The 16,747-nt window shown below is 44.5% G+C and overlaps 1 protein-coding gene across 1 annotated transcript; it reads right to left on the bottom strand.

Annotated features, from left to right (window-relative positions):
* Nucleotides 1-1,032: 1,032 nt before the first annotated feature.
* Nucleotides 1,033-15,171, bottom strand: LOC311257320 (N-alpha-acetyltransferase 15, NatA auxiliary subunit-like). Its single transcript, XM_084352888.1, has 20 exons — nt 14,990-15,171; nt 13,886-13,970; nt 12,208-12,312; nt 11,794-11,951; nt 11,387-11,521; nt 10,072-10,225; nt 9,061-9,180; nt 8,322-8,417; nt 7,378-7,484; nt 7,222-7,294; nt 6,903-7,072; nt 6,651-6,803; nt 5,892-6,020; nt 5,230-5,443; nt 3,758-3,951; nt 3,561-3,669; nt 3,378-3,476; nt 2,639-2,782; nt 1,832-1,929; nt 1,033-1,734 (listed from the first exon to the last, which is right to left on the bottom strand). Exons 1-20 carry the CDS (start codon nt 15,041-15,043, stop codon nt 1,525-1,527), a joined length of 2,607 nt encoding a protein of 868 aa, XP_084209014.1. The 5' UTR covers nt 15,044-15,171; the 3' UTR covers nt 1,033-1,524.
* Between the last annotated feature and the right edge of the window lie 1,576 nt (nt 15,172-16,747).

Here is a 16,747-nt window from a genome sequence, read left to right as displayed (position 1 = left end):
GATCATTCGTGTTTATCCACCCTCCCAAAAAAAAAAAAACAGTAGTGAGCAACGGCGCACATCAAGGATGTGTTTGTGGTTGAATCCAGATGAACTTCTGACTCAACTCAGCAGAGACCCTGGATCTCTCTCTTCTTCTTCTTCCCCTCCCTCTCTATTACGTAACATTTATGAGTACATTTCCCTTCAGCTCCAGTCAGCAGTCAAGTGAAGATAAATCCACTTTTTAATCCCAAAAGTTAAAAGGTAATCTCTGAGCTCTCCTCCCGTCTGTGAACAGCTCGGGATCAGAGCAGAATCTGATGCGACTGCAGGTGTTTATTCCTCCAGAAGGTCTGGATCTGCACCGACTCTCAGCAAATATGCCCCCCCCCCCCCCCCTTGTCCTACCGCTTTGCTTTGCTAGAGAGCCCCCTACTGTTAGAAGATACATAATGGTTTGAATGAAAGCATGAAAAAACTAAAAGTAATCAAAATTGAGACTTTGAACATCAAAATTCTGTTTCAACAAGTTCAAATTTAGACTCTAGACAGGCCGTTGTAAATCTAGTCATTTCACAGTGTCAGTTTTGTCTCGTTATATCAGTTGATAAATGTATCAATTTATTTTTGTCATTAATATATGGGTAACTTGCGTCACTGGTAGGAAATGGAGAGTGATGATTCATGCTCTGTTTAACGTTGAATAGATGACACACTGCATCTCAGTGACAGACTGACAGCGATGGGATCTCTGCACTCCCTTCAGAAAACCTGTTTTATTCAGAACTCATGATGGTGGATAAACAGGAGCGGGTTAGGGTTAGTGGTGTTTATGGGATACCTCGCGGCCATTTTCCCACCAGGATCAAACTGAAGAGGAGGATCAGTGTGAGGTCTGTGTGTCACACGAAGCACAGCTCACTCAGTCCTGTCCTGCACTGAACTGCAGGGAGTGGGCAGCACAACATCAGCATTTCCCTTTTCTATCTCATTGGTTTGTGGCAAACAGCAGCTCACATTCTGAACAACACCACCATCACAATGCTACTGTTGGTTTTGCAAACATTGTTTTATTAATCCATTTGTCCGGTTTGTAATATATAAATTACTTTTAAAAACGTGAGAAGCAGATGCACCTTCAAGAAGGACATGGCGTGAAAACACAGGAGTTATAGAAAACCTAGACTGTGTTCACAGAAGCCAGCCAAGGTCCACTTTTCCCAGAATCTTCTTTTGCCTCCCCATACCGTATTTATCAGTGTTTTTCAGTTACAGAACAACTGTGGACAGGGCTGTTTTTATTGTTTAAAAAAGTTAAATGGGCATCGCTTTCCTCCATGTGCCAGCTCCCTTTCCTGTCTCTCCTGTGGCGCTCAGTCTATCCGGATCAGTGCAATGTGGGGGGCGACTCACAGCAGCCATAGCCCAGGGACTGGAGGGCGGGCGGCGTTAGGGAAATGGGTGTGTTGGCGGACTAAGGCGTCTGGCGGCGTGTTCGCACCTCCTTCTCCTCCATCTCCTCCCCCTCCTCATCGTCAGAGCTCACATTTCGTTTGCCATGTCGTCATGCTCTCCTGCCGACAAGTCGCCGTTGGCACTGATTGTGGTGTTGTTGTCATGGTAACCAGGAGGCATGAAGGACAGGCTGTAGGGGTAGATCTTATGGCAGGCGGTTCGGTAAGCCTCAGCAGCCTTCTGCTGGCCCTCACCCAGCTGCCCGTCACGCAAAGCCTCCAGCACCTCAGCACAGATCTGCAACACACACGCACACAAACACAGTTTATCTGGAGGCCTGTGGAGAGGGTGTGCGATGTCTGGTACCCTTCGTTACAGCCAAATCATCACATACCTGGATGCTGCTACCGGACAGTGACTCGTCCAGTGCCGTAGCTATCTCACAGGCCATCTTATCAGTGGAAGGCTCCAGGTAGACCATCATCTTAGCAGCTAGAAATACAGGAGAGATGAGCAGACTGACCACAACATTCATCTTCTTACACAAATCTGATTTTACATGTTGGTCTCATGACCCAATAAGAGCCCATGTCACTTTCACACAAATGTCATTAGCACAAACCCAGTCTGAAGTGGGTTGCCGCATTCCAGGGTATAAATCATCAGTTTGTCATCTCTGGGTTGGACTTGGATTACAGCAGACGAGCTTCATGGAGCCACTTGATGTTTTTTTTGGCTGTTTATCCATTTTAAAACAAGTCCCCAGCCACTTCACCTGACTTTCCCTCAGCATCGGGGAGGACATAAAGACTGCATATTGATCTTTTGGTGAACTGTTCCTTTAATGATATGTTTAAATACACACAATGCAACCTGTGTTCTGCATTAATGAAGAGATTCACCAGAGATATTGTGTTCATTATTCCACACATTCTTCTTCCTTGACAAAAACAGGTGCCTACATTACCCACAATGCAACATGGCCGGTGACAGTTTGATCAAAGATTCAGGGTTGTTAAACTGGTGGCAGCTGATGACATAAAAAAGTCTGCACATCATCTTTCATTTTTGACTGGAGAGGGATTTAACAGCGAGATGATAGATGTCTCTTGTATGAAAGGAAGCAGTGAGAGTGTGTGTGTGTGTGTGTGTGTCTGTGTGTGTGTGTGTGTGTGTGTGTGTGTGTGTGTGTGCAGCGTACCAGCCAGTCGGTGTGGGATGGAGTTGGAGTGTTGGCTCAGGTAGTTCTTGTTGAAGCTCTGAGGGTTGCTCTCCCCAAACAGCCTGGAGATCTCCTGCTTCAACACCGTCCTCACTGCCTCTGCTAAGTCCGCACTCTCACTCACTACACAGACAGACACACACATGGAATTAAAGACACATAAGGAGCATATACATGTAATGACAAAGATCTATAGTGAATCCAAGTTTGGTCAGTTTGTAGTATCAGTCTACTTAGAGACAACTTTTTAGACGTTTTTTTCTTTTAAAAACAGTAGCTGCCAGAGGCAACTTGCTGTGTTGGCTTTTACAGCAGCGAAGAAGAATTAATTTCTGGTGTGTAACATTAAGCAGAGCTAACAGGGAAGTAGCAGGCCACCATCCTGACTCACAGATGTTTAAAAGGTCAGGTGAACAGGATTTAGTGTCATCTAGTGGTGAGATTGTAGATTGCAATCATCTGAACACAGCTTGCCACACCCTCTCTTATGGTAGCCACCAAAACTGTGACAAATGAGAATGTCTGTCTATGTCCGTGTCTTCTAAGGTTAGGACACACTACAATTCTAAGTTTCAGGTGATTATACACTGATTAATACTGTAGTCCAATTCTGCCAATAGATCTCCCTCAATCGTGCAGAAAACCTGTCCTGCATGTGACTTTGGAACATACGTCCCCAGTAAGATGGTGCAGACGTCACCATGAAACATCAGCTCACCTCCTTTGAAGAAGCGAACTAGACACTGGTGCAGCCAGGGGTTGGAAGGCTCTATGGCCACAGCCCTCTTTATTGACTGTAGCATCAACAGGTACTTCTCTGGAGGAAAGAACAAACACAGTTGGGACTAGTGGACTGAGTGTGTGTAACATGGTAAACTGCAGGTCACAGCATCTGTCTGACCTTTCCTGAAGTAGATCTCGAAGGCCAGGAGGTGAGTCTCGATCTTGTTGCGCACCAGGTTCTTCAGAGGTATCAGGAACTTCACCGCCTCCTCCAGAGGGTTCTCCGGCTGCTCAAAGAAGTCACATTATTCATCCATAATAATTCTACCAATCTGCTCCAAGACCTCCTGAAAGGACAGGTAAATATGAGCCCACCTTGGCCAGTTTGTCTGGTATTAGCTCCTCTTTTGGCCCTCCTATCTCCTCATCATCATCCTCCTTCTTCTTCTTCTGATTCTTTAGCTGCTTCTCTTTCTCTGCGTTCTTCTTCTCCTCCTCTAGCTGTGCCTTCTTCTGGGCTCTTCGCTGTTTGTTGCGCAGTTTCTTTAACTCCTTGTCTGTCAGATTCTCTGTGGACAGCGAAACATTAAATGGTATTTTTACATTTTTTCGAAACAATAGTGATATTTTGAAGATGGTACTGTCAGCAAGCAGATATCGTTTTGCAACAGCTCCTTTTCCACGAAGCTGTGCCACCAACTATGGTACCGCAGAACCTAAAGAACTAAAGCAGAGACTAAAAAGTGTTTCCACTGCATCTGCAGTCCATGAAGATGAATCAAACTGAAGTGCTGACACACTAAAATGATGACTCGCTCTGTTTCCAGCTGAGGGCTGTTGTTGTTTGTCGTTGCAGATCTGTTTCCCCCTTTTTTTCTGCTTTCAGCTTTTGATTAAATGCTCAAAAAAAGAGGATGGCAGTAACACACACCTCATACATGAGGAAATGACAACACAGAATCATCGTGCCATTGTATTTACTGTTACATGACTGATAGTTGAACAGATGCAAAAGAGATGGAGAAGGAGAGTGAAAGCACCTGTCCCCACAGTAGACCACTTGCTGACTGTTTAATGGCTATTAATTCGGTTCTGGGGGAAATACTGTAATGCAACTATTAGCAAACACACCTGGCTTCATTTAGAAACAACCTAACGTTTGTTTTCAACCTCCCAGAAATGTCTATCCCTCCGTCTGTCATTAACACTAATGGATTTATTGCCTCCTTATTTTGTGAATGAAGCAGGCGTATAAAAGTTGCAGTTACCACAAACCAATCAGTGATGTTCAGCCCTGCAAACTCTGGCCCAATATCTCCTACACCAGCTGCATGTTCTGGTGGTAATAGTTCTTTCTGATTGACTCAGTTTAGTCTCTGCTCCCTCTGGCTCAAAGGCAGTTAATGTTCCTGAAATGGATCCAAGAACCACAGAAAAGATCCTAACAGGATATCTGCCACACTTACTGAACAACCACCTGTGTGCTACACACTTTATTGTGGTACGTGCAGCAAAATAAAGCCACCGTCAGTCAACTAATGTCTAACAATAGGCAGACGTAAACAAAGGGATAAGCTGTATATCAGATCAAGTGTTAACGGTGAAACAAAACTAGAACAACTTCATATCGCCTAATGAGAGGCTACATTAACTGTCCCTAAACCTCTGGCAGAAGTGGAGCTTGGAAAATGTTGCATACATCATGGAGGTAAATCCACCAGTCATAACTGATCAAACATCTTGGGAACATGTGAAAAGGATAAGCAAAGTGTCTGGGATCATATCTAAGGCAACTGGACCCTTCATATAGCACTTTGATATTCTCTGACACACACACAGAGACTGACCGGTGTCTGCCTGGCTCTCCTTGTTGTCGTCAGTCAGAGGTTTGTCGTGCAGGGCCAGGTAGATCTGGATGGCGGATCGAGCAGCTTTGTAGTAGAAGGGATGCTGTCGCAGGACGTCCTCCAGCTTCAGCAGGTCCACGTAGGAGCGCAACGTCATCTTCCTCATGCAGTAGGTGTGGAAGTCAAACTGGTCATCTGTGATCTCCACAAAATGCTGATGACAAGGAAGGGAGACAGGGGAGGAAGGAGCCCGTGTTTAAATGTGCTCATGTTAAAAGAATGAATTGGGGGAGGGGAACAGAAGCCATCTGTACCCCCATAACAGCTCCGAGATTTCAGCCTGTTAAAGGCAGTTTTTTCTTGCCATTGTCTCCTAGTGTGTGCACATGGGAGAAATGCTGAGTCTCTGTAAATAGACTAATCAAGCAGTATGGTCTAGTCCTGCTCAATACAAATAATGATTGATTGATTGATTATGTGGTACGCTCCGATCACTGACTGTATATAATAGTGGACAGAGTCACTGTGACGTCATACACAGGTTTCTGAAGTGGCCAGTTTATTGGGTACAGCTAGCTCGAGCTAATGCACTCTAATATAAACAAGTTCAAAGAGGGGAAGGGGGAGGGGTGATGGTGCTGACGACAGTTGGAGAAGCTCACCCTCTCGATCTCGTGGCACTTCTTCAGGGCCTCTCCGTACTTGTTCATGGCCTTATAGGCCAAGGCACACTCTGTCTGGAACCACATGCACTGCATCTCATTCAGGTTCTCCACTGCAGACGTCCCCTCCTGAAACCAATCACACACACAGAGACACACACACCTCTATTATCACATTGTGTGGCCAACTGTAGCCAGGGAGGCGAGTTAGAGTCATGCTGGCCCACAGAAATGCTTTATGGAGAATCACTGTTGGTCTGTCTCCATGCATTCAGACACACTTGGCCTTAAGCATTTTTGCATTCTTTTCCTAAACCCAACCTTACCAGTGATCCTCACAAAAAAAAGTACGAGTATTCAAAGTAAGCTTCAGGATGGATGTTGTAAAGTGTTCCTTTCAAGCAAGCTTTAAGTACAGTGTCTGGAAAACAGAGCAGGAGATCACTGATGTAGCAGTGTCAGTAGTGGTATTGGCTGTGTAATAATAAGCTCTGCCGTTGAGTACTGGTAAACAATAAGAGACTTAGGTGTAGAACAAAAATAAAAAAGGGACATCAGACTAGCAGGCAGATGGAACAACATGTCAGTAGAGCTCAGACTCAAATACAAACACACGTTATAATCCTGCACTGACACTGCAGCAGAACTACTCCTCTGTCTGAAGCCTGGATATAAGACCGATTCATCTCAGATCAAATCAAAACTATCTGGCAACAAAAACTTGAAACACACGTTCTCTCAGCACACTCTGTCTCTTACCCGTGTGAACTTGGAGCACATCTCCTCCGCCTCTTTGACAAGGCCAGCCTTCAGCATGTACTTGGCACACTTGGAGTTGATGAACCTGTCAGCAGTGTCCAGGGCCTGAGCCTCGTCCATCCACCGAGCCGCTTCCTTTATGTTGCCTGCGTGCTGCAGGTTCGAAGAAGCAATGACGAATCAGTGCACACTCATTCATCAACAAACTTGAATTACAACGACTAACATGATGCTCATGCGTTTGTACTAAACCTTGTAGATTTTGGCCTTGATGAGGAAGAGCTCGATGAGTGTGGGCGTGCTGTCGATGGCCGCGTTGATGTACTCCAGAGCGAGGCTGGGCTGGTCTATGAAGTCAAAGTGCTGCGCCAGGAAGTACTGCACCCACAACAGGGTGGTCGGGGGCTCCTCCTTCCCATCATCTGTACACATTTCAACAAGTCAAACTGACTGTGTGAACTCAACGCTCAGGTTCACAAACCTTTGACTTTTTATGTGATTTAGCTGGATGACGTGACAAATAATTCAGAATCAATCTAAAAAACCGAGGCCAATGACGGGCAACACTCACCATTTTCACTAAACATTCGACAGCTTTTTAGCGAGGATTCATAGCCAACTACTAACTCTTCAATGATTGTGACCTGCAGGAGGAGAAAACAAGTTCAATGGTCGTTTTATTTCAGAAAGAGGTTCAATGTAGAAGCACAGATTTTAAATAGCTCACCTTTTCTTTGTCAGTGTAGAGAGATTTGAGGGTAGTGAACACAGGTGGGCAGCCTTTACTGAAGTTTATCCTCAGGTAGCTGTCCAGACATTCACAAAACTTCTCCCCTGGCCAGCACAACACACAGTAAAGGTACAGTGATGTGAGATTTGTACTGCCACAGGGCACAGACTGGCTCATCAACATGCAGCTCTTTCCTCACAGAGCTACGACAAAAGACTTATTGCAACGAGTTTCAAACTTAGTGACGATGAACCCATTCACCATTGAACACCATTCTGACCTGCCCAAGTATACATGGAGTGGTCCTCGTCAGTGTTACCGGTAGTTCTTGTTTTTGTTGATTTAAGTCAAAATCTAGGCAGAACTTATCACTTAACATAACTGCACAAGTGAATGTATGTGATAATAATTTATTCAAAATATAATCAAGGAGTATGGTTTAGACCTGCTCAACTTGGAAAGTGTCATGAGATGACTTTTGTTGTGAATTGGCGCTATACAAATCAAGATTGATTAATTGACAGCGTGCACACACTGATTGTTTTGTGGCGGCATAACACAACATCAACACTGACCACCACATAATGATGATCAGCCACGACAGTGGGGCAGTGAGAGGGAGCAGTGCTATGCTTAACCCTAATCGGTAGTTCAATTCCAGTGTAGACTGGAGGCAGTGCACTGATTCCCTCAGCCTCTTTAAGTTAATGTTAGAATACAGCTGGGTTGTCCAGGTTAATGTTGATGTCAATTCTTTAATTGTGATGCTTCCTCCACCCAGATCAATATTGACAAATATTTTCAAAGACTGAAGGGTTCATCCTGGAGAGACACAAAGCAGTTTGTACCATGAACTGAGGACTCATGCTCAACAGTGCGGCCAGTATGATCCATCTATCACAGCCTCTATACGGTGGAGCTGCAGGCTGCACTGTGCTTACCTGTGAGGAAGTTCAGAGGTAGTCTTCGAGGAACCAGGCCTTTAGGAAACTTCACCCAGGAGTCTTCATAAATCTTCTGACGCTCCTCTATACTTCCTGGAGGAACACAAACACACACACAGTGTAAAGAGATCCACAGTAAACGCATCATTACCACTAATACCGCACTCTCATTCGGCCACCCACTACCATAATGAATAATAATGATATAAAGCACAGCTGATTTTTATCTGAGGTATAGCGAACAAAGAACAGTCCATATCTTCTGCAGAGCAGTAAATATTCACGTTCTAGTATTATCAGTGAGGTTTGAAGGGGTCCGATTAGCCGAAACTCATGTCGTCAGTCAAATCACTGCATTCTCATCAGATGATGAACACAGACATTCAAGGATAGCTTCACTTTTTCCAGTCTGTGATAAAGCAACAGTCCATGTGAACATTAAAACAGTTTTTGTTTGCTGTGGTCTGGTCATTAGGAGATCATTTCCTGATGTGATTCTTATGGAAGAGAACAAGGACTGTGGATCTTGCTCCCCATCCCCTCCACTGGAAAGATGCTATAATGGCCAGTATGACAAGGCCATGATTGAAGTTCGATGAAAACAATAGTAATAATGTTAACAGAAATATCAACATAGCAGAAAAAGCAGGAACCACCATTACTTCTGGTACAGCCCTAATAGTGACTGTATAACTACATCAGTCCAGCGTATCATGAGGAGCACACAGTCGTTCACCTGGCTTTAAGGCCTTTTCCAAGCCCTGGTAGTAGGCCCAGTTCTCAGGGTTCCTCTCCTGGAGTCTCCTGTAGACCTCGGAAGCCTCATCGGGCCTCTCCAGCTTCAGCATCAGCTCTCCTACACACAGACAGACACACACACACACACACACACACACACACACACACACAGCAGTTTACATAATGTGGGTTTTTTGTGGGTTGGGTACTTTCAGCAGGCAACAGTGCAATGGTATGTAATCACTCTGAACTCTCCAGTACGGGACAATTGTTTGCCGTATGTGACGTCCTCAGTTTAGGACCCTAATAATTTCTGTCGATACAGTCTGTGTAAGTCGACTGATTAGACGCGCAGAATAGAATGTCTGGAGCAGCAGTTTAACCCAGTGCAGTGCACCGGTTGTTGTCTATCAGCTGTAGCATGCTTGTCAGCTTGGCCTGGTTATTCAGGCTCATGTAGTGTTGCTGCCTCTGAATGGCAACACACACCAGAGCCCAGAGCTGGAGGATCCTTACATGACATTTACATACATACGTGTATATGTGTGCATGCATGCAAGCATGTACATGGCTTTAGATCTTGTATGCATACAGTCATGGTGAAAGGTTTCCATCCACTTGTAAAAAACATGTATATCATGGCAGTCTTCAGTTCCAATCGTTTCTACAGCTCTCATGTTTCTGTGATGAATGAGTGGAACACAAACTACTTTGTCACAAAAACATTCATGAACTTTGTTTCAGTAATGGATTTATTATTAGTCTTCTGAAAATGTGACCAAACCCACATGTGTATAGATGCTCTGTCTGTCAACATGAGGAAATAAAAACAAAGATCCAGTGTAAGGGAGCGTTACGGTTTCCCAGTTAGTGACGGTGAAAGTGGACAGAGATTAGTACCAACCTGTGTGACCACCATTTTTAACTCAAGTCGGGTTCGTCAGTGGAAACACTTCAGACATTTACAAGTATGAACATGGTTGCCAGAGAAAGCCTTTTCAGCACCCACCTCTCGTCTCCTCCACAGCCAGTTTGTCACAGATCTGTTTCTCGTAGTTGTTGAGGTGATCGAGGGCCTCCTTGTACAGGCCGGCCTCCCGCAGAACCTGGTTCTGATACAGCAGCAGTTCACTGTACTCGTAGTCCACCTTGTCAGGAGACGTCTGGACCAACAGAAGAGAAAAGGATAAAAATGTGTAAGTGGAGCATGCTGGAGAGGACTCAAATGTTTGGAGGCTCTATGACTTATTTTACACCTTTGTTGGACCTGCTAATTATCAATGCTACCGGAGAGTTAACTCGGGAAAGTCACTGCTCAGCTGCCCTAACCTGTCATAACTTAAAATCTAAATCAAAGTCAATGGTTTGCTTGGATTTGAGATGTAACAGCATTGCTTAGATGATTTTTGGAAAAAATGCTATGTCATGAGACTGTGTGTGCATATCCATCAATATAACTGTGTCAGTCCTAAGGGTGTGTTGCAGTCGAGTAACATCCGCAAACTACAGTATTTCATCATTAGCCTCGGGTCAGTGTTCAGAGTTTTATAAAAATAGTAACGTCACTCTTTGGGGAGACTTCAGAACTTCACCCTCTCGCTCGCTTTCCCTATTCTGAGGCTGCTGAGGAGTACTTTTGGTCCTTGTCAAAAGGTCAGCATGATTTCTTGGAGAGATTCCAACTTTTGATAAAAATAAGCCCAGAAGCAGGTCCTGGTAGACACACTTAGCTAAAGGAGAATTCCAGTTTATCACAACTTCGGTCTTATTTTGGTAGTTTCGGACATTATTTCGGCATCTGTAAAATGCAACACATTGCATTGTGGGATTGTTAGCAGACAGAGTGCATGCCTTGCACAGTAATTTTATGGGCACTACAGTATATGGAGCATAAATTCCACTCAGATAAAAACTACACTGGTACTGTTTGCAATCAGTCTCACAAAGCCGACAGCACGGCTCGAAAATGTGAAGGCCCACTGGGACCGGACTTATCCTCACATGATCTTTACATCTTATCTTTACTTAAACACTGAGGATTCCCAGGGAAGCTCTGAAGCAGCTTTGATCTCTAAGATTTTGGGCTCAAATCTATAAACACAGAATCTTCTCCCTCTCGCTTCTGACTGTCACGCTGAATGTCCATGTCTTCTACAGACCACATCCTGTAATTTCACAATGGTTAAATTGGCCAATTACCGAACAGTGACGATTTTGCTCCCCACTTCCTCCAGACTAAATGAGGCCTTTAGTCTTGTTAGAGCAGATCTTAGATTAGTTGTTACATATGTTTAAATAAATCATCACACTTCAGCTGAGCCTACCTGTTGTGTTTTGCGAAACTCCTCAACAATCTTGGCAGCCATCTCAAAGTCCTCTAGCAGGTGATAGGCTACAGCATATCCGATCCATGAGGCCCGCTGGGCTGGACGGAGCTGCAGCAGCTGGTAGCGAGTCTCCTGGAGAGGGAGAAGACCACCACAGCACACACAACTGTAAGCAGTGATATTTGTGTTTGAATATCCTGTCCACCATTGACTTGTGCTGGTCGGGCCACCTCTCCCCTATCTTCACCAATCTTTCCATCTTGTGCAGCAGGATGGGTAGCTCGTCTGCACAAGCTGTTGCCCCCAACCCCTTCCACCGCTTCTTATCCTGCGTCCCTCCATTCGGACCTTTAATCTAGACACATCTGTTTTTTAACCCATCTCCTCTCTCTGGCGACCCTCACCCTGTATCCCTCCAGGTCCCTCATCTGGATCTGCAGCAGGGACAGGTCTCGCAGGATCTGCAGATTGTCCTTGTCCCACTTCAGAGCGTTGCGGTAACACTTGATGGCTTCGTCGTACTTTTTATCCGAGCGCTGCAGCAGGCCGTACACGTGCCAACCTGGTGGATTGAGTGAGTTCAGGAGGCAAACATTCAAAAGGTGCACGGTCCTGGTGTTTATATGTGCTTATTAATGTAAAAAACACACGGTGTTTGGATTGAATTCAAAGACAGGTTTGTGTCCTAAACAAAGAGCAGCCAGGCAGACAGTTTACGAATGTGTTACAGAGGAGCTGAAGCGTTAAAGAGAACTTGAGTGTCAAACAGTTGTGTGCAGATGAAATCTGGGCGCCCTGAGGCTCTGATGGAAGGATACAGACATGGCTCTTGAGGTCGTTGCGTAGGCCTCGTCTCACCAGATCGTAGGCCTCCTCCTTCTTGCCCAGACAGTTGAGGGTTAAACCCTTCATGGCCAGCGTCTCTGGAGCACAGAGCAGGGGTGAGGAGGAGAGCAGTGACACATTCATGGTCACGAGTTAATAAAACAATGACACCGACTATGTTTACCATCACAGTTTATTCACGCTGACCTACAGAATGACTGACAGAACACTGCAGTTTACCTCTCAGTATTTAATCATTTTGCTTCCCAGCAAAATGGGACAGGCATGAGTATGCTGAGACTTTATGTCATCTTTTGTCATCAGATTTAGGATGTCGTTATATATCAGAAGTGTTGTCTTCTCCTGGTTTTAAAGGCGCATTAAAGGACAGTGGTTAAAAATATTGTGATATTTGATTTTGTTGTCCAGTCCTTGCGTTCATGAAGTGCTTCAGAGGAGATTTCAAAATATCGAGACACGTACTTTGTATTGTGATGCAGCCTAAAAAAGTATCAGAATATTATTTTTAAGGCCATACAGCCCTGCTTCATATGAGGTACTACTAGGAAAAATGTAAACAGTATGACTGGCACACAAATTTTAAAATCTGCCACTGTTACATCATGAGTCTAATAAAAACAGCACAACTAGAGGCGGACCAATATACTGGCCGATCACAGCTAATCACTGATACATCACTATTACTACATACAACAGCTGGAAAATATCAAGAAACTGCAGTAGAGAAATGCCAAAGACATGTTTGAAATAATTAAGAAAAAGTGGGGCCATTAGTTTGTCCACTGGGGCCTGCTGATTCTTAACTTGTAACAGAGTTATAGAGTGCCTTACATGGAGGAACCAGCTTTAAAACATTTCAGGACTGCAATGAGGCAAACAAAATCTAACTGTTAAAAAATAAAATATAATAACCCAATAATAACATCAGATAAAAACAACAACAATAAAACCACTATGACATGTTGGAAATCAAAGAGTGGTGGTAGCATTAACAAATTAGATGTCACTGATTGACAGCCTCAGATCTGTGAGTGAGTTTAGTTTTGAGCTGGGACGAGGCCTGCCTGAGGATCTTAGGCTGCGCTCTGGCTCAGGCTCAGCAGCAATACAACTGGGAGCTAAACTGTGAAGGGCTTCATAAGCTTCTTCAATAAACTCTAAAACTGACAGATGTCAAGATCAGGTTGAGAGAGGAGAGACCGGATTCTTGAGATGCTCCTCAGCTGACAGTCATGACTGAATGGTTTTGTATCTTATATCTAGATTAGGAATGACAATTTGTTGAAAGCTCCTGGTTGCATGGCAACTAGCGGCACCTCGTACATGTTGCACAGACAATTTAATGTCAAATGCTGTTATAAGACCAAATCACAAATCTTATGAAGATTTCGTGGATTTGTGGCCCTTAATTATATGCTGGCTCCCTAAATCATCACTCCGTCATCAGAACCCCACTTGAGAACCCCCTGATTTAAACCTGTGTGAGTGTAACTGTGACATTTACGTCATCCTGCAGAGACAATAATTTGCTTTAGTTTGCATCTTGTGGAACAACTAGTACATTCACTACTCGCACACATGAAGAAGAAGGTGGCGGTGAAGCATGGCGTTTCTCACATTTCCATTCTAGTCAACAAGCTCGTGACTTACCTCCATGCTCAGCAAACTTTGGGTTGCCCAGGATCTGTTTGCAGAACTTCAGGCCGTTTCTGTACTGCTTGTGCTCGTAACATCTCTGCAGCAAAAGACAGAGCAGACTTTACATCAGGCATGTGAGGGCCACCACTAGTCCTCACAGAGCCCTGGAAAGTGCATCAAGCAACTGGTCCTTCCTGCTGTGAGGGAGCACAGCATCACATGCATCAAAAACACTGCCTCCTCAGCAGTCCTGTCAGCATGACATTATACCGCTGATTTAAATGGAAGAAACAGCACTTGAGAGAAGAGCCTTGATGATGGAGGGCTGCTGATGGGATGTCATCATGTACCTGGCTCAGACCAGCAGCTCCCAACATACTGTATGACTTGTGCCGTGGACAGACACTCCCGGTCCCCGGCAGGAGCACCGGTCCAACTCGCAGTATAAATGATTCATATGACACAGTACACGACAGCTACTTTAACAGTTTTTGTGTGTGTGACATACGCCGAATTTAAATGTGTCTTGACTAGTTCAGTAAACGCCTCTTGTTTTCCGCCCATGCCATGTTGTTAAGAAAGCAAGAGTGGGTTTAACGTTAAATTTCCAAAGTAGCAAATGAACTTTGCTCGACAAGTAACCCGGCAGGACCCGGGCGGTGCTGAACTAGACTGCTCAACTAACGACAACTACTGGGAGCTCGCTGCAGGACAAATACCGGTTAACTTTGCTGACAGGGCAGCACAACGAGTTTCCAAACTGCCGCTAGTAGCTCGAAAGCTAACTCAGCTACCCACCTCAGTGGTGCACGGCTGTCATGTGTCAGGCAGCTTTGTCATGGATACACTTCGGATGTGTTACAAGGCCACGGCACTGCTGGGACAGCACATGAGCAGTTGCTAGACACATATGCTGTTTCTTTAGTTGCACCGGTACAGCCACCACTTAACAACAGAGACATGTTAACAATAATGCGTTTGGTGGACTGAATCTGCTGGTTAACGCACTAGCAGCTCCCTAGCTACTTGCTCTGACTGCAAACAACTGACGGCTACTTGACAAACTAGCATTGACGTTAGCTAGCAAGCTAACGTTATCTCAGGCATGTAGCCTACCAATATTCTCTTGAAGAGAGCATTCTCCTTCGGCGGTAGAGTGATTGTGGGCATTGTGTTGGCTTCCTATGCCTCTGTCGGCTCACACATGAATAATATCCTCCCGGAGTCAGAGATCCTGGACTGTTTCAGTCTCTTCAGGCTCCTCTCTCTCACGTGTTGAAGCCGAGGCCCCCCTTCCGAGCAAAATGGCCGTTGTGCTTCTCCGGGTCAGGCTGCGCTGTGAGTCTGCGTGCCAGACAGGCTCAGATGTAGCAGCGGAGACACGGCCTGCCGGTGATGTCTACAGGGCACGGTGTTTTATTGAATCATGTATCAAATAACAATGATCTGATATGTTGCGAAATAATACGACACTAGTAACACATGTGCCTGTACGCTCCTGTGTAGTCATCTAACACCGCCCTGCTCTTTGACAAACGATCACACTGCTTGTTTATGCAAATATTTAGACAGGTTGTAAAAGTATGAATATAATTTATCATCTACACTTTGCTTCACCAGAATGTGGACTCAGCTCTTATCATCCGAGCAGTGAGCATGGTGGGAAATGATATTGAGGAGATGTATGAGAGTGTGACTTAGTTTTTTTTTTTTTTTTTTCTCACACAGACTTTATTTTATTGTTTTTGTTTGTTTTGCTTATTTTTTTAAAGGAACTGCCCACATTAGCAGCTCATTTGCATCTGTTGTCCCCGGGCAGGTAAACAAACGACACAGTCCTTCCAACTCTAAGATTATGAATAATCTCAAACATCAGGCAGGCACCTGAGGAAAAAACAAACAAGTTATCATAATCGAGGAAGTGACATTTCTTTGAATGTCACAGAGACGGTGATCCCTTTGCTTTTTATCTAGCACCTTCAGGATTTGGTGACCATTGTCACTTTAATGTAAGCCGATTTTAATATTTCATCACAGGGATTTGAACGTGCTCTAACTCATGCCCTAAAATAGGTTTGCAGAGGAGCTGGGAATAAAATGAGGAGTTTTCTAATTGAATTTGGCGCAACTTCTGCTACTAAGCCCATAACGCGAAGGATACTACACTGGGTTATGAAGATACATTATCTTCAAATGGTAAAATCCTGACATTTGTTGAATGTAAAATGACAAATGCTTCTTTTATATAACATTAACAGCAGATATGAGGCTGCCATGAGCGCTGCTGCGACCGATCGGTGATCATCTACTCAGTCCTTCCAGGAAGTGAAATCGACCGCGGTGGCAAGATCGCAAATCGGATGAAGGGAGCTGTTCTTCAGGCAGAATGACTTTCAACCGGTTATTATCCAGAGCTGCTCTAGTCAGCAAAGGTAAGACGATGACACGATGCTAATGAATTCATGGTTATGCTTTCGAAAGATCCGTGTTTCATCTTTATATGTACAACGTGGTCGCCGTGTTTATTTTGAAGCCTGACCTTAGCTTAGCTTAGCTTAGCATTCTTGGAGCACTGCAGCCCGACAGGCGGTTCTCTCTTCCTCCTCCACAGTTTGCATTTTATGTTAACTCAGTGCTTTTGAATAAATTGTTTATGTGCTAATATATTCTCATTTCATCAGTGTAGTTGTACAGTTAATCTGTCTTTACCCATAATGCCTCTCTCTCATACATGAAGGGGTATCCAGGTTGGTGTATTCATGTCAGTTTCTTTCAGAGCTGAAGTAGTTTAATGGTGCTGTGTTTACTGCGGCACCCACACTTGAAAGATGACTTGATTTCAACTTTTTGTATTGTGATGGGACTATTCTTCAA

This window comes from Pagrus pagrus, assembly GCF_965226575.1.
Source record: "Pagrus pagrus genome assembly, chromosome: 5".
Classification (NCBI taxonomy): domain Eukaryota; kingdom Metazoa; phylum Chordata; class Actinopteri; order Spariformes; family Sparidae; genus Pagrus; species Pagrus pagrus.
Note: the sequence above shows the minus strand (reverse complement) of the source record. Positions and strands in the feature narration are given on the sequence as shown.